The 17,437-nt window shown below is 51.9% G+C and overlaps 1 protein-coding gene across 1 annotated transcript in view; it reads right to left on the bottom strand.

Moving 5' to 3' along the window:
- Window positions 1-1,745: 1,745 nt before the first annotated feature.
- NCKAP5L (NCK associated protein 5 like) overlaps window positions 1,746-17,437 on the bottom strand; it is a 67,569-nt gene continuing 51,877 nt past the window's right edge. Inside the window, exons 7-14 of the mRNA XM_044679723.1 lie at window positions 7,516-7,629; window positions 6,886-7,052; window positions 4,387-6,816; window positions 3,991-4,147; window positions 3,723-3,804; window positions 3,175-3,483; window positions 2,853-2,995; window positions 1,746-2,516 (exon numbers count right to left, since the gene is read on the bottom strand). Coding sequence (XP_044535658.1) covers window positions 2,304-2,516; window positions 2,853-2,995; window positions 3,175-3,483; window positions 3,723-3,804; window positions 3,991-4,147; window positions 4,387-6,816; window positions 6,886-7,052; window positions 7,516-7,629 — 3,615 coding nt within the window. The 3' untranslated portion in view covers window positions 1,746-2,303. The remainder of the gene's footprint in view (window positions 2,517-2,852; window positions 2,996-3,174; window positions 3,484-3,722; window positions 3,805-3,990; window positions 4,148-4,386; window positions 6,817-6,885; window positions 7,053-7,515; window positions 7,630-17,437) is intronic.

The following is a 17,437-nucleotide window of genomic DNA, read 5'->3' as shown; positions in this document are numbered from 1 at the left end:
GGCCAGTGGGCTCCTCTGGTACCCTAGCAATGAGGAGAAATCGAGGTACCACTGGGACATTCTTGGGAGGACCCGGATGAGGACTGCCCAGGTTGCGCAGGGCCATGGGATGGGTGGCAATTTCTATCTCTGGAGGGAAGTCCTGAATGGAGATCACAGATGCAGCTGTTTGGTTTTGATGTTTTGTTGTTTTTTTTTCTTCTCATGCCAAGGCATTCTGTATCCAAGATACAGAAGTGACTAGCAAGGCATGAGATGCCACCAAGAAGAGTAGGGGATTCCCAAAGCTGTACATGAGAAGTGCTAGGGAAGGACCTCCCCTACGTGGTATCCTATCATTATCTCAAGTAAGACAAAGGATGTTTCATGCCCAAACAGACCCACCTTACCGGAGAGTAGCCCCGATGGGCTCTTGTGTTTTTCTCTCCTGGACCCCTGTGGCCAGTCTGCCAAAGCCCAAGGACCCCATTTCTAATTTTTGTGGGGATTGTAGGGAAAGCTCTGAGCTCCTGCAGAAACTTTTCTGGAGGAATTGACTGCCACTATCATCAGTTTTTAAAATTTAAACTTAAAATTCTTTAAAAAAATTTTTAAATGTCAATGAACAATTGGCGGCAATGCTAAATTTCAATGGGAGGTTAGAAAATAAAAATGTCATTTCAAAGATCCCTTGAAATCTCTCCTGGCCATTATCCAGGTCCTTTAGGGCCTTTTCCTGGAGAGAGAGATCCTCCAGGGTTGGTGCCTTCCAAGCATTTCCCTACATGGCAGGACCCCTTTCCATCAGGCACCCCTGAAGTGGCACAGGAACATCCGGGAATGTCCTTCACATTCAGACCCCCAATTTCTGGTTTGGGGACCTCAGGAAGTCCCCTTCTGCTCCTAGGAGAAAGCCCTTGCTGGGAATACTTTGGCAAAGGGTGAGTGGGGCCAGGGCCACCCTTCCTGCCTGCTGGAGGAGCGGAAGCTGAAAATGGCCCAGGAAAGGCCTGGCAGAGAGCGTGCTCAGCCCCTTCCCTTCACGGCAGCCGCTGACAACTTCTTTCTCTCCAGCTCCAAGCGGCTTCCCCTTTCCCTCACCCATCTGAGGGTCGGAGAGTGGATGTGTTTTGGGGGTGAGGGTGGGAGAGCCCGGGGGGGCCGAGGAAGGTTTCTGGGCAGCAGCTGGGTGGGTGCACATTGAGAGCAGGGGCCATTTTTGCCTTTCTTTGTATGTGGGTCACTTAATCAATGTTGGGTGAATGGCCAGGACAGAGGAACGTGGGAGTCACTGATGGTGGTACTCAGCTCCTCTCAGAAAAGGTTCTGCAGAGTTGAGTTCAGAACCTTCCCGACTGTGTGACAGCACCGACTCCCCTCCCCCGTGGTCTTCGGCTCAATATTCCCCCCCTACCACAGTCCCAGGGTCCTACAGGAAGATCTCTGCCCTGCTCCTATCCACCACATTCCCAGCAGACCATCTCCCTAGCGGGCCGAGGACCCTAGCAGGATTGGAGTTCAGATGTGGGGCTCCTGGGGCCCCCCTCCCTAAAGTCTCCTCGTCCTCAGCTCCTACCCCCCATCTGTGCCCAGAAGCCCCTTCTTCAGCCATCCTGATTGGCACAAAGGGGCTCCCAGGCTCCGGGTGGGCCAGGGGGTGGCTGAGCTACTTTTCCATGCTTTATTGGGGATTCTGATGGCAGTGGCGGTTGGAGGTGCGGCCTCATTCACAAAGGCAGAGAGAAATTAAGCCAAGAGAAGGGGAGAACAGGAGGGGAAATGACTTTAATATAAACAAAACTCTGTTCCCCAACAACAGAACCCCAGAGACCTGGGGAGGGGGTCAGGACAGCACCATCTAAGAGAGCGATGAGGCTCCCCAAGGCCAGGGGAGACGGAGGAGATGAGATGGGGGAGAGGCCAGACTCCGCTGCCTCCTCTCATCTCCACTGAGTTTTTTGGCTCCGTCCAGGGAGGATGGTGGGAAATGGGGAGCAGCCAGCTTAGACGGGAGGCCTAGTAGTGAGACGATTGGGTCCAGCCAGCGGAAGAGCGGGGGAGGCCCAGCACCACGATATAGCGCCCCTGGGGTTCAAGATGGGGCAAGAGCAAGAGAAAAAATAGATCAAGCCTGGGGTGCCCTCCCATGGGCATTCCAGGGTGCCTGTGGGGGGCTGCACTGTAGTTTCTTCTCCAGCTCTCTCCCAGGGGTGTGCTTCAAATGGGGTCCCAGGGCAGAGTACCCCCTTCTGGTTCACAGAAACCGGGGGGGCCCCTGGTCTGGGCAGGCGAGCAAAGAGCGTCTTGGATGCCTCAGGCCACCATCAGCCCTGGCTCCCGCACGAGGACAGGGAGTCGTACAGGGAATCGCTCAGGGACTCCGACGTTTCCAGGCCAGGCGGGCCTCCCCCAGACGCCCGTCCGTCCTCTCCCATGTCTGAGGTGCTGGGCGTGCGGCTGTCACTGAAGGCTGGGCCGGGGGTGGTCGCGGGCGGCTGCCTTTCCTCTAGACACTGCTTCCTCTCAGTGGGGGGGACCTGGCGGATGGGAGTGGGGGTCAGGGGGGAGGAGGGGGCAAACCCTGCCTGAACCCCCAAGCTGCGTCCTGCCTCAGCAGCCCCTCTCAGACGCCTCGGTCTCGGTCAGGGGCTCTAGAGCCTGCGGCAAACCCGGGGGAGAGGAGGGACAGAGAGGCCGGAGCCCCCAGCTCAGCCCTCACTGCAGCCCACAGGGAAAGGCTCAGAGCTCGCTGCTCCCACGTCCGTCCCAGGGGCTTCCCAAGGCCCCAGGGAGGAGAAGGGGAAACCCCTGGGACCCCTCTTCCAATTTCCTTCCATTCCGCCCCTCTTCTGACGGGGCCTGGCGACGCTTACCAGCGGGGTCCTAGGCAGGCCTTCCAGCTGATGGGGTGCACAGAGGAACGGGTCGGAGGCATTGCTGCCCGTGCGGGTGTTGGGGAAAGTCCAGTTTTTGGAGAGCTGGATTGGGGGTGGTCGTCCAGGATGCCCGCTAGAATCTGCCTCAGGAGCAGAGAAGGCACCAGATCAGGGGTGCGAAATGCCAAGACTTCTCACTCCACCCCCCACCCAGAAAAACATCTGATGCCCCCCTGACTGCAGCCCTCCCTCAATCAGGGCGCTGGAAATGACAGACACACAGCCAGATTTGCCCCCCTCCCTCTTTGGGGGCGCCCACCATCCGTGCAGGCCTTGTGCCCGTGGTGCCTGGGCGTGGGAGAAAGCAGGGCATGGAAAGTGGGGACGCTCGGGTGCCGCCCGGCCACCAGCAGCTCCTCCATGGCGGGCACCTCCCGGTCCAATGTCCTGGCTCGTCGGGGAACCTTGGTGAGGGGGTTGGGTCGGGCCGAGGGGTCCACGGGGGCCGGGTCCAGGCGAGAAGGCTTTGGCTTGGGGGGGTTTTTGCCGGGGGCTCCGCTGCTGCCGTGGTCTGGCGGCGGGAAGGTGCCGATGCCACTGTCCAGGGTTCGGGTCAGGGAGCCGCAGGCTGGGGAGGAAGGGCAGAGGGAAGCACGGGGGCTCGGGCCCGGCACCCACCCCGCACCCCTCAGACGGGAAGACCTCCCAGTGTGGCGAGCGCACACGGCGTTCTGTAAAGGGCCCTCGTCCCCCCTTGGGCCGAGGTGGTCTTCCCACTCACACCAGAAGCCAGAGTCCCATGTGGGGGTGCTCCGGTCAGCCACGAGGGGGGCTCAGGGTGCTGGGAGTGGGGGGGGGGGCACTGACCTGTGAAATCCGGGGCAGGGATGGGCTCAGCGAGGCCGTCCTCAGGAGGGGCCGCTTCCCTCGGTGCCGGCTCACCGCTCTTCTGTGCGGGTGGAGGATGTGCTCAGGGCCCGCGGCTCCCGCCTGCCCCTCCGGGCCGCCCTGTCCCAGGGTCCAACCCCACAGCGCCCCCCACACTCCAGCAGGGTCCTTGGGCGGGCTGGGGCAGCCGGGAGGGTTTGCCTCTGCGCAGGGGCCCGACTAGCCCTCCCCTCCCTCCCCAGCTCACCTTCCCTGACGGCTTGTTGGCGCTCTGGGCGACGAGGCCATTGCGGGGGCTCCGGAGGGGCGGGGGGCCCTTGGCATCGGGAGCGGCCGGCGTAAAGTCTCTGAAGTCCGGCTTGGGCTCCTGCCAGCGGTCAGGGGGCAGCTCCTTCCCATCTACCCTAGGTGGGGGGAGAACACAAAGGTGGCGGGTTAAGATGGGACGGGCCGCGGGTGTCTGAGCGCAACATGGCCGACGAGGGGAAGAACGGGCCTGGCTCTGGGGCTCCCCCCACCCCCACCCCCACCCTCACCCCGGTGGTTCTCATCTGCTCCAGAGGCGAGGGGGCCGGGCCCAGGAGGAGGACCGGGGAACTGGCCCGGCCCGGCCCCCCCTTCCCGATCCTGGGTCCGGCCTTACCGGTTGAGCAGCTGCTGCATGAAGGTGTCGGCCCCCTGGTACACGATGGCGAGCTGGCTCTGGGCCTGGCCCAGCACGGCGTCCCCGCTGCCCCCGGGCCCCCTGGCCGGCCCCCCCGGGCGCCCCCGGCCCTGCCGGCTCAGGTAGGCCTTCTCCTCCTCCAGGGCCTTGCGCAGGTCCTCGGCCTTGGCCATGAGCTTGGAGATGTTGAGGCTCTCCGTCTCCAGCTTGCGGGCGTCCTGCTTGCCCCCCTTGGGCGGGGGCGCCCCCCCAGGCCCGTCCTTGTTCTTCCCGGGGTCGGCCCGGCGGCTCAGGGCAGGCAGCTTGCTCTTCTTCAGGCCGAACCAGCTGACGATGCTGCTCGAGTTGCGGTGCTTGGCTTCGGCGCTCGGGGCCCGGTCCTGGCCCTGCAGGCGCAGCACGTTCTCCTCGATGCCCTTCATCACCTTCTCCTCTATGGCCGAGTGCAGCGCCGGCCCCTCGGGGCCCCCCGCTTTGGGCCCTGGCTGGGAGGGGGTGCCGTAATCTGCCCAAGGGGGACCCTTGCCCTTCTCGGGCTTGCCTGGGTCCTTGGGCACTTGGGGGGATGCCCCCCGGGGAACCACCTTGGTGGGGGACTTGGAGGGCAGCTTGGTGGGGCTGCCATGGGGGCTCTTGTTGGGCTTGCCTGAGCTGGGCACGGTGGTGGGCAGCTTGACTGGGGTCCGAGGGGTCTGAGGGCACAGCGCCCCTGCCAGCCGGCTTTTGGCCAGCTCCACTTTGGTGAGGCAGCCACGAGGAGAAACAGGGTCCAGGTCGAGACGGGCGCCCATGGAGTGGGAAGAGTAGCAGCGGGGCCCAGGGTCCCCGGGGGGCCCGTGATCCTGTTGCTTCAGGCTGCTGGTGCCCAAGGGCACGGGCCCTCGCGGGGGCCCCTTTGCCTCCGCGGGCTCAGGGGGCCTGAACGAGCTGGGGGCTACGTCCCCGGCCCCTTCCCTCAGCCTCCCCGGTGGCCGGACCCTCTCCACCCCAGCCTTTCCGGGGCTTCCGTTCTTGTCGCCCCCGCTCGGCGTTCCCTCTGGGCCTGGCTTTGGTCTGCCCAGGGCTGTCAAGCGCTCCCGGAGAGGTGGGAAGCTCGGCTCCCCGGGCCGTCTCCCCGCGCCATTGCCCAGCTTTTTGGAAGAGCCTCCTGTGCTCTTCCAGCCGGCCTGGGGAGACTCTTGTCCGGCTTTCTCAGCACCCTTCCCCTGGGCACCCCCGTAGGGGCAGGGGCTAGGTGGACCCCGAGGACCCTGGTCTGGTGTCTCTGGGGCCAGCTGGGGGTAGCTGGACGACTGAAGGGGGGAAATGGGGGGCTCTGCAGAGGGTCCCGCAAAGGAGCCGGCAGAAAGGTCCAGGACGTCTCCATACCGGGGCGAGCTCGGACAAGCGGGGGGCTCAGACGAGAGGACGGAGGAGGGGGCCGGATGCACGGGCCTCAGCGGGATGGCATCCACGACGATGACGGGTGGAGAGCTGCCGGACTGGCTCCGGGCAACTATCTCGGGCGACAGGTCACCCCCAAGGCCACGGTGGGTAAGCATGGGGGAAGGGCTCCCATCAGGACCACCATTCCAGCAAGGGATCCGGGAGCTTCGGGCCAACTGGGGACTAAGATGGGGGGTTCCAGGGCTCGGGGCCTTCTCTGGGGCCAGAGACAGCTTCAAGAAGTTGAGACTCTTGGGAGGGGAGAAGGCGAGGTCCTGGGTCTCGAGGGGGGAAGAAGGGCTAATTTGGAGCTCGCTTTTCACCTGAGATGAGGAATGGGGGTAGCTGGGCCAGGGGCTCGGGCCCGGAGAGCTGTCTCCTCCCCCCACAAACACGCTGAGGAAGGGGAGAGCCCCGCCACCGCCCTCTGAGGTAGTGCTGAAGCCCGGCCTGAGGGGCTCAGAGCCTCCCCCGCCCCAGGCTGCCTTGGGGAGGCCTTTGGCTCTCAGAGCCTCGCTGGGCAAGGGTAGCTGTCCCGAGCCAGGGCCATAGGCAGGGGTCGTGTCTCCGCTGTGGGGTCCTCCAGCCCCTGAAAGGAAGGCCTGGAGGTAAGATTCTGTGTCCTCCAGCAACTGGCCTAGGTTTAGCTGCTTCCGGGCCAGGGCATTGAGCAGAGCAGCTGGCGTCAGTGCCTCCCCTGGCTCCCCGGCCTCATCTGAGGAGGAGCTACTGCTGCTGCCAAGGCCGCTGTGGAGGCTGGGCTGGGGCGCCGGGGACCTCTGAGGCTCCCGGCCTGTGCCCCAAAGCCTCCCCAGCTTCTCATCCTCAGCTCGGGGGCTCCCCAGCATGGGCTCCCACCGGAGCAGTCCCCCCAGGCCGCTGGGGCCTAGGAGCAGGCAGGATGCCCACGGGGCAGGCTCTGGCAGAGGTGGTGTACACACCTCACCATTGACCGGTTCTGGGGAGCCCAGCCTCTCCCCAGGGCTCCATTTTTCACCCGCCTTGCCCTTCAAGGAACAGTCGGGATGGAGGCCAGGCTCCCCCTGGGGACACTGCCCTGCTGCCCTCCACGAGGCCGTGGGGGGGTGCAGTAACAGGGGGTCAGTCTCTTCCAGGCTTCTCAGCACCTCTAGGATCTGAGCCTTTTTCTTCAGAAACGGGGAAAGGGCATCCAGTGGGGGTCCTAGGCCCCCCAGAGCCACCTGCTGCTGCTGCTGCTGCTTCTGCTGCTGCTGCTGCTCACAGCCTACCTAAAGGGAAGAGAGGGTTGAGGCGTGGGGATGGCCAGGTCCATCTTCACCCAGTGGGACACACGAGCCTGCACGAAGCCTTCAGAAAGGCCGGCACTCTCCTTCCCCAAGTGACAGAAAGCAGAAGCCTGAGGACCAGGGTGGTCTCTGGGATGAAGGCCAGCTTCGTTTTTATGTGGGCAGCCCTCCCCTCCCTTGTGGGGCTGCCAGGGGAAGGTCTTTCTCAGAAGGCCCAGGATGCCAACAAGAATCATGCCACCTTCTGGTTCTGTTACTGAGGCGGTGGCAGGGCCCCTGCTGGCCTCAGCTGCCTGACTGACCCTAGGGAAGCCCCAGCACAGAAAACCCAGGAGCCAGGCAGTGGACAAAGGAGGGAGGTCAGTGGTCTCCAGGTTCACCCTCTCCCTTCTTCATTTGCCCCTTTCCCTGGTACCTCTTTTGGTCCAGGATGGGGCCCCATCGGCAATAAGGCTGCCGGGCCCTCTTCGGCGTTCAGGAGCGTGGTGGCCAGAGGCTCGGAGATGGACTGCAGCGGATGTAAAGGGAGCTGAAATGGAGGAGGCAGGTCAGTGGGAATCCCCCGGCATAGGGAAGGGCTTACCTTTCCTGCCTTCCACAAGAAGGGCCTTTTACTCCCTGGGTTTGAGGGAGCCTCCAGCTCTGATGACCTCGAAGGTCCTAAAGTTAAATGGCTCCTCTGAGGAGCGCCAAGTGGGAGGAAGCCCGTTCTGTCCCGAATTAATAACGATAATTCTGCTCCTAACTAATAATTAACCATGACTTTGGAACGTTCCAGGTGAGACACGAAGTCTACAGGGGCCAGTAATAAAAGGAGGGCACCAGTCAATGAGGGGCCTTGGCATGGGGGACCACCCTGGGCAGTAGCAGTGGCTGCTAGAGCCAGGAAGGCCAGGCTCACATCCCTCCCTTGCTGAGCCAATCTGGGCCTCCTTCCCTACTGAGAACACAAGGCTTTGGGACCTCAGCAGTTGCAGAAGGACCCAAATCACCTGGACCAACAACATCTGCCCCAATCATGAACCCTGCCTACATCAGTCTCCACGAGACACCTAAGGATGTGAAGGGCCAGCATGGCCCAAGATGGTAGATTCTACCAGGGACATCTCTCACTGTGAGGATGCTGTGGAGCTCAAATCTCAGCTCTAGCATTGCTCCCTGGAGCCAGAGCTCCATCCCCTTCTATCTGAGGAGTGCTCCACCCAGGCCTGTCCCTCTCTGGCTCCCACAGCTTCCCCCGCCTCTGGCTCCACACCAGCTCCCTTCAGGGCCCCCTAGTAGCAGTTCTCCAACCTCACCCTCCTGTCCCCCTTCTTTTGCACAAGGTCCAGCTTATCCCTTGGAGGCAGCCTGACAAGGGCACTAACCTTTCAGGCCCTAAGTCCTTTTATCTGCTTCCTACAAATTACTTTTGAGCGATTTTCCACAGAAAAGAGAGATTGGGAGTTAGAAGGGCCCTGGTCGAGGAGTTCGGCTGCCTGCTTTTCCAGGCCCAAAGTCACATTGTAAACAAAGGATCTGAGGTAGGATTTAAACCCCGTTTTCCCAATTCCAGTCCCAGGGTTCCATTAAAACAGGGCTTCCCTCTGCTGTATGAAATCAAATCTTATGTTCAGCCTGTTAAGATAATTTTAGATCTTGGCTTTGTAGTCAATTCTATTAGCTTCCAATACTCTGCAAATGCCATAAATGTGTTACTGATGCTTTTGTCCAGGGCCCTGATTAAATGTTAGAATGGGAAAAAGGAGACCTGAGTGAGTGATGCACCAAGAGTCCTCATTCATCAAAATTATGAAAGGCCAGTTGGCCAACTCATTCCCAGGTAGAAAATAGTAGTTTGGCCTTAGATTCTGAGTCAGAAGACCTGGGTTCCAGTTTTGACTTTGCCGGACTCACAAATCCTTTGGCCTTCTGGGTTTCCATTTCTACTTTTGTAAAAAAGAAGATTAAATCTTAGGTACTTTCTAATGCTATGATTCTATGGTTTAGAATTCAGATTACAGACACCAGTGGGATATTTAAAGCAAATGTGAGAATTCATTTTTGTGAAAGAACTTTAGAAACTGGCTAGAAGAGGGGCAAGGATTGACAAATCCAGTTGGTTCTCAAGAGTTTATAAACTATGGTAACTTTCATTCTTATCCCATCTTTTGAGGAATTAGGTGGCATAATGGATAATATCAGATTTGAAATGAAGAATACCTGAGTGCAAATCCAGCCAGACAACTTACAAGTTGTATGGCCAGAGGTTTTTTAAAAATTACAGCTGGGGGCAGCTGGGTAGCTCAGTGGAGTGAGAATCAGGCTTAGAGACAGGAGGTCCTGGGTTCAAACCCGGCCTCAGCCACTTCCCAGCTGTGTGACCCTGGGCAAGTCACTTGACCCCCATTGCCCACCCTTACCAATCGTCCACCTATGAGACAATACACCGAAGTACAAGGGTTTAAAAAAAAATTACATATGAAAATATGAAATTTAGGGGGCAGCCAGGTGACTCAGTGGATTGAGAGCCAGGCCTAGAGACAGGAGGGCCTGGCCTCTTGAGCAAGTCACTTAATTCCTACCGCCTAGCCCCGACCATCCTTCAGCCTTAGAACCAATACACAGTATTGATTCTAAGATGGAAAGTAAGGGTTAAAAAAAATTTATTTGTGAATTACTCAGTTATCACCTTCTAAAGATATTCATTGTTTTCTTAGGCCACTTCCCACAAGAGTCAGATTCACATCCTTAGGACCATGTAGTCTTTAGTAACATAGTTAAATGCAAATGAGCACAGATTAACTTGGTATGCTTCAGTTTCTCCCACTGTAAAATGGGGTTAATAACAGCACCTACTCTACAGGTTTGTGTGGATGAAATGAGATAATATTTGTGAAGAGTTTTTATCACAGGGCCTGGCACATAATAGGTGCTATATAAAGGCATATTCCCTTCCTTTTAGAATAGAGAAGATTTTTCACAAGTAGGTTGGTCAAAAGATGATGAATTCTTTGGCCAAGGCAATCACAAAAGAAAGAAAAATTCAAATTTATGTTCAGTCCTCTGAAGCCCCTTCCAATTCTGCAAGCGGCAGACTGGTGAAAAAAGAAGTAGATGACACAAAGACTCAGTTTTTGGACTTTCCACAAAAATTCACTCAATCAACAGTACTTTATCACAACCCATCAGCACTGATTAGGTGTCTACTCTGGGCCAGGCACTGTGCCACACGGTGAAGACACAAGAGGTGGCAAAGGCTGGTCTTTGCCCTCAGAGAGCTTACAATCTAACAGAGATCCTTGTGAAAGATATGTGTACAGGTCACAATAAATGGACATACTCTGGGAAGAAAGTGACCACATCAATACTGACATTCTGATGAATGTCAAGTGAAAGCCAAGACAAAGGAAGCTGCAGCTAAACTGAAGGATGGCTCTTGGGTCTGGCTTTGTCCAGTATTCAGGGTCAACAAACAAATATGCCACCATATATTTGGTCATCTCTTTTCACAAATGTGTGCAGGAATGAATGGAAAAAAAACAGCTAGTGTTTACTATGTGCAAAGCACTGTGGGTACAAATAGAAAACTGAGATGGTCCCTGCTCCCCCAAAGCTCCCCTGTTAATGGCACATGCATTTTTTTCTTAAAAAACATTGAAGACCTTTCCAGAGTGCTTAGTCAAACTTCTGAGGAAACAATTCCCCTGCACTAAAATCCTTTCCTCTCATTTTCTGAGAGGAAACTGGGTCAAAGTTTAAGAAGACACTCTAAATCCCAGAAAATGAATTAGGTGGTAACCAGGCTCACAGCATAATAATTTATCTAGCTCCACCCTCAACTTGGCCCGAATGCTTTTAGAAAATGATTCTCCAGGATGCACATTTTAACTTACTATTGTTCTGTTTAATTAGTTAAAGCCTGTTACCTAAACTCTGAACCCACACTGAATGCCGACTGTGGGATTTTGTCTTTGTTTCTGAATGCTATATAATGGAGGACACTCTTGGGAGGAGGAGAGGTTTTTAAAGCAGGAAAACAACTCTCATTTTGATGTCTGCCTTTAAGCAACCATGCTTGTATATATGAATGGGTTTGTTTATGACAGACTTTTTTTCTGCACAACCACCATGAAGAGCAACCTATGTGGGGCAGCTCAGTGAATTGAGAGCCAGGCCTAGAGATGGGAGGATCCTAGGTTCAAATCTGGCCTCACACATTTCTCAGCTGGGTAACCCTGGGCAAGTCACTTGACCTCCATTGCCTAGCCCTCACTACTCTTCTGCCTTGGATTCCAAGACAGAAGGTAAGGGTTTAAAAAAAAAAACAAAAAACACAAAAGAGCAACCTATCACCAAGGTCTGCTGCAAAGGAGAAATAAGGTAGAAGAATTCTGCTGGATATGGTGTTCCAAATTCAATAAATATCTAAAAAACTTCAATACTTGATGACTTTAAGTGCAAAGATGGGCACAGGCAAGGAACCTGAAAAATACAGCTCGGGCTTACAGAATACAGAAATTGAAAGCTTATAGACCATAGAGAGACTTCACACCTATCCAACACAGATAACTTTGGGGAGTGAAGGGGGAAAGGCAGGTAGCTTGGTGGCTTAGAGCAACGGTTTTGGAATTAGGAGGGTCTGGATTTCAAAAGTGACTTCAGACACTGCCTAGCTGTGGGGCCCTGAGCAAGTCACTTAACTCCAATAGTCTAGCTCTTGCCATTCTTCTGCCTCAGAATTGATACTAAAACAGGAGGTAAGGGTTTAAAAAAAGAAGAGATTTGCATTTCTCTAATTATTAGAGATTTAGAACACTTTCTCATGTGCTTATTGATACTTTTGATTTCTTTACCTGAAAATTGCCTATTCATGTCTCTTGCCATTTATCAACTGGGGAGTGGCTTGATTTTTTTATACAATTGATTTAACTCCTTGTATATTTGAGTAATTAGACCCTTGTCAGAGTTTTTTGTTATAAAGATCTTTTCCCAATTTGTTGTTTCCCTTCTGATTTTGGCTACATTGTTTTTATTTGTACAAAAGCTTTTTAGTTTAATATAATCAAAACTATTTAATTTACATTTTGTAATTTTCTCTAACTCTTGCTTGGTTTTAAAATCTTTCCTTTCCCAGAGATCTGACAAACAACTCTGAGGTATCACCTCACACCTAGTATAATGGCTAAAATGAAAGAAGGGGAGAGATGAATGTTGGAGGGGATGTGGCAAAATTGGGACATTAATGCATTGCTGGTGGAGTTGTGAACTGATCCAACCATTCTGGCTGGCAATTTGGAATCATGCTCAAAGGGCTATAAAAGAATGCCTGCCCTTTGATCCAGCCATACCATTGCTGGGTTTATACCCCAAAGAGATCATAGATAAACAGACTTGTACGAAAATATTTATAGCTGTGCTTTTTGTGGTGGCAAAAAAACTGGAAAAGGAGGCTATGTCCTTCAATTGGGGAATGGCTGAACAAATTGTGGTATATGCGGGTGATGGAATACTATTGTGTACAAAGGAATAATGAACTGGAGGAATTCCATGTGAACTGGAGAGACCTCCGGGAACTGATGCAGAGTGAAAGGAGCAGAGCCAGAAGAACATTGTACATAGAGACTGATATACTATGGTGAAATCGAATACAATGGACTTCTATACCAGCAACAATGCAATGACCCAGGACAGCTCTGAGGGATTTATGGTAAAGATGCTACCCACATTCAGAGGAAGGACTGCAGGAGAGGAAACACAGAAGAAAAACAACTGCTTGAACACATGGGTTGAGGCAGACATGATTGGGGATGTGGACTCAAAACTACCAACCCAGTGCAACGATCAACAATTTGGAAATAGGTCTTGATCAAGGACGCATGTTACAACCAGTGGAAATGTGCGTCGGAATGGGTGGGGGTGTGTGTGTGGGGGGTGAAGGGGAAAGTAGGAGCATGAATTATGTAACCATGTTAAAAATGAATATTAATAAATGTTTAAAAAAAAAGAAGAGAGGTGGGGGGCTGTTGGATACCTAAATATATTGAATAACATCCTCTAAAGTAAAAATAATGATATTCTAACAGACAAGAAAGAAACCGTGACAAGGGAATCATTTCTGAATTGGTGGTTTTTGAATGGGCAGACCAGAGATTTAAGAGCAAAGGTCAAAATCAATAATCGAAGTAGACAAAGGAATATAAATGAGAAGATATGGCTTGCAATGAAAAACAACTTCAACCTGGCCTATTTAAAAGCTATAGATTTGTGATCAGAGAACTGGCTCTCTTAGCTATGTGAATGTGGAGAAGTCCCTTAATCTTTCTGGGTCACATTTTCTCATCCAGAGAATGAAGAATGAACTACCTGACCTCCAAGGTCCCTTCTAGATCTAAATTATAATCTATCTAGACAAACTAGTGAGAAGCGATGGTGAGAAAGACACGTTTCTAGAAAGCTTGGCAATAGAGCCAGGTAAGTGGGATCACCCCATGATCCCAGAAGGGAGGAACTAGGAGAAAGGAAATCTACACAGGAGAGAAGAAGAGACCTGTCCAGATTACTATAACAAGCCATTCTCCCTATCATCAGCCCAGAATGTGTTGCAATGAGGGATCAGAGAGGAAGAGACTGAGAACTAGTCCAAGCATCTACAGAAGAGCTCTCCATTAGGTGTGACTTTGGGCAAAGATAAAGTGTAAAGGGATCCATTCCCAGAAGCAGGATATCTAAAAGAGATGTGACCAAATGTTTGGGAAAAAAATGTTATCACAGAAAAAAGGGTTCAAGAAAACATCAGAAACTACTGACCCCAATGCCTGTGTTAGAAGAATATACTACTGGCATGTTGGGCGCATGAGAAAAGCTTGCTTGGCCAAAGCTGTTTTACATCAGGCCACATGATTACAGTTAGACAATGGTTTATTGTTTGTTGATTATTAAGAATTCATTTGATTTGGCAGAGTGAGAAAGGCTCTTCTCCTACCAGATATCTCCCATACATAAACCTTAGCCTGCCCAAATTAATAGACATATCTAACAGAGCATAGAAAGAGGAGCGATAGGCTCACCAGAGGCATCTGCCAGTGTCACAGAGGTCCAGGTCAGAGTACAAAGGAAGAGAAAATTCCTAGAGTTGGCAAAGTCTCCAAATGCTACAGTTTGTAAACCGGCATTATGCTAATTGCGTCAAGCTCTGGAACACTGCAGAGTACTAAATGAGAGGCTGGTCTAATTCTGCAGAGTAGGGAAAACAAATAAACACAGATGAAAGCCTATTTTCCAGATTGTGATAACAATATAGTTGAGCTGACAAGCTAAGGGCTGGCCCCTCAATGGCCTTGGACAGACACTGAAGGTAGCGAACTAGAATCCTAACGGGGAAAAAAATGGCAGACAGTAGGCTGATTGCCCTGGGAAATTTCAGTGCTTCTTCCTGAGACAGAGGCCATTCCTGGCTGGGACTAATACCAATCACTAAAGACAAAGTCACGTAAAAGGCAGGAATGTGGCCCAGCAGGTTACCAATGAAAAAAGTACAAGAGAATTGTAAAAACCACAACAGAAGCCCAAGAGAAATGGCAAAAAGGATATCATAAAACGAGAGTGAGAGATGAGTGACACTCTACTAGCACCCATGGAATGTCAATGGGAAGGGAGGCTTGCCCATGGCACAGAGGAGGATGATGTGTTTGAGCAGGGCAGAATCCATGGTGAAGTTCTGCCACCCTGGGACAAGTATTAACAGTAGATGACAGCTTCTTAGGATTACCCATCCATTCCTGTCCAGAAGAGGAAGGCTTCGTCACTACTCCTCAGCTTAGGGGGTCAGTGTATTTCAGTGATGCTGTCCACCTCGCTCCCCTTAGAGGGGATAGTGGATATCTGTGGATAGTGTTGGACTTGGTGTCAGGAAAATTTGAGTTCAAATGTCAGTTCAGACATTTACTACCTGGGAAAATCACTTGACCTCTCTCAGTCTGTTTCCTTATTTGAAAAATGGAGATTTAAAACAGTACTTACCAGTGAGGATCAAATGAGATTTATTCCGGGGGGGGGGAGGGGAGGGGAGGGCATTTCAGGCACAGTGAATAAAGAGCTAGGCCTGGAGTCAGGAAGACCTGGGTTCAAATCCAGCCCCATAAATGTAGTCACTAGCTGTGTGACTCTGGGCATGTGTCTTAACCTGTTTGCTTCAGTTTCCTTATATGAAAAATGGGGACGCTAATAGCATCTAACTCCCCAGTTGCTGTGAGGATTGAAAAAGTCTTATGCACAGCGCCTGTCACACTGTAGGTGCTCCATGAATGTTAATTAGTTCTGCTTCCTTCTTGCCCTTACCAGGGGGCTAGCCCACTTTGTCTTCCTATCAGCTGTTTCCCCAGGGTCTCTACTCCTTTGTTCTTTGATGTTCCCACACTCTGTTCAGAGCTCCCATGAGCCTCTTCATTACCCACTATGTGGCTTTAACACTTGACAGTTTTAGTCCACAGCTCGCCTCAGCAACACCAGCAGAATGCTGGTATTAAAAAGATGAGTCTGTTTCCATAGGAAAGCTTGGGGTTGCTAAAGAGCTTTGCAGTTTCCTGAAGGCAAATCAGCTTGATTTCTTGTTCAATTTCACCCTAAATCTGTTGCTCATTTGTACAGGTTTTCCACCTAAACGCATGTCCCATTTTGGGCAGCAGAGACTCATTGAGAAGTCAGACCAAACTTGAGTAGTTCAAGATTTCTTCCAAGAAGTCTCCAAAGCTCTGGGCCTTGGACGGACCTCTCCAGCCCTCCCCTGGCCTTCCCCTCCCCTACTCTATGCAGGATCCAATCCCCCACAGCAGTGAGCCCTCCCCCTTATATAGCTCTTAGTGTTTATGGCAGTTGAACAAATGCATCTTTCAAAGCATCTGAATGACTGAAAAGAGTTGGAAGAGAACTATTGCTTTGCTCTCCTAGTAAAACAATACAGACATTTTGGTCTTGTATTATTTACATCTTTCATTCAATTGTGAAACTGAAATGAAGAAGATATGGTCCATTTCTGAATCTCACTTGCAGAAGCCTGCTTGTTCCTTATCCTCATCAAGGCTGCTCTCAATCTGTATAGAGGAGTCTCAAACATTTTGGGAAGGTGGGAAATATGTATTTAGGTTGTAGTTGCTGATCCTCTCTCAGTTGCCTTTTTTGAGTATTACAAATTATACTTTGAAATCAAAGGGACCCGAGTAACCATTTAGTCTAAGCCATCGAGTAAAGGAATTTTCACTCTAAGAACCTGGCAAGTCGATGTCCAAGGAGAGGCACCTGGCACCTCTGAGGGCAGCCCATTTCCCTTCTGAATAGCTATAATTCATAAAAAGTTTAAGTAATAAGGTCTCAGGTTTTTTTTCCCTCCTTCAAAGACTTCATGAATAGACTCCTCATACTCGCCACGATATTTCCTCTAGCTTGATTTTCCTTTACATGTACTTGGCTCCAATTCAGTTGCTTTTCCTGTCTTTGTTCTCTCTTTTTTTTTTTTTTCTACAACCCCAAGAGCAAAGCTGGGACATGGTGTTAGCAAAGCTGCTCTTGTTGGTGAAAATGGGTTTCTAGATATAATCATTTTTTCAAAGACAATTTTCCTTCTGCTTGTTGGGTTCCTTTCATTCTGATACTTAAATGAGGACTTTACTGACTATTATTATCATCGTCTTTGGGATAACGAAGTAGCAGATCTCTAGGTATAGATATTTCAATAACTCAGCAGAGCTCCAACTTGCTTTCCAGAAGAGTTGGGTTCATTCATAGCTTTGCCAGAAGTATTCATTCCCTCCCTCCAAGCTATGCCAATCTTTCCACATCCTTAAGAACTGGACTTTAAGTACCTAATAAGATGTTTATTCAACTGAATTTGTGCCTTCTAAAGTTTTCTCCAATTCCCTCTGCCACTTTAAGACTTGAGTCTTCCTCATCATGCTTCCTTTTCAGATGCTGTGAAAAGGTCAGATCCCTGGATAGCAGCTGCAAGGCCTCCTCTAGGAGTTCAGAATTGCTTTTCTAGGTCCCATCCTTCTCTTGGCATAGCTTGGAGGGAGGGAATGAGTACTTTCTCCCTACAATACTAAGTGAAGCCTTTCTAGATGACAAGGCCAAAGTGCTGAGGAGCTCTCAAGCAGTTTTTTTTTTTTTAAATCACATCTTAGCTTCTCTAATCTACTGGGACTGGGTGGGTTCTTCCAACCCCTCCCCACGCCCCAATTCCTGGCTGGCTCATAGACCTTAGTAACATAGATGTCGACAGTCCCCCACTCTGACATGTATAGAAAAGGTGATCACTATAAGGGTGTGGGTGGGCAGACAGTTGGGCCTTTTTTATTTTTTTT

Source organism: Gracilinanus agilis, chromosome 5 (assembly GCF_016433145.1).
Source record: "Gracilinanus agilis isolate LMUSP501 chromosome 5, AgileGrace, whole genome shotgun sequence".
Lineage (NCBI taxonomy): Eukaryota > Metazoa > Chordata > Mammalia > Didelphimorphia > Didelphidae > Gracilinanus > Gracilinanus agilis.
Note: the sequence above shows the minus strand (reverse complement) of the source record. Positions and strands in the feature narration are given on the sequence as shown.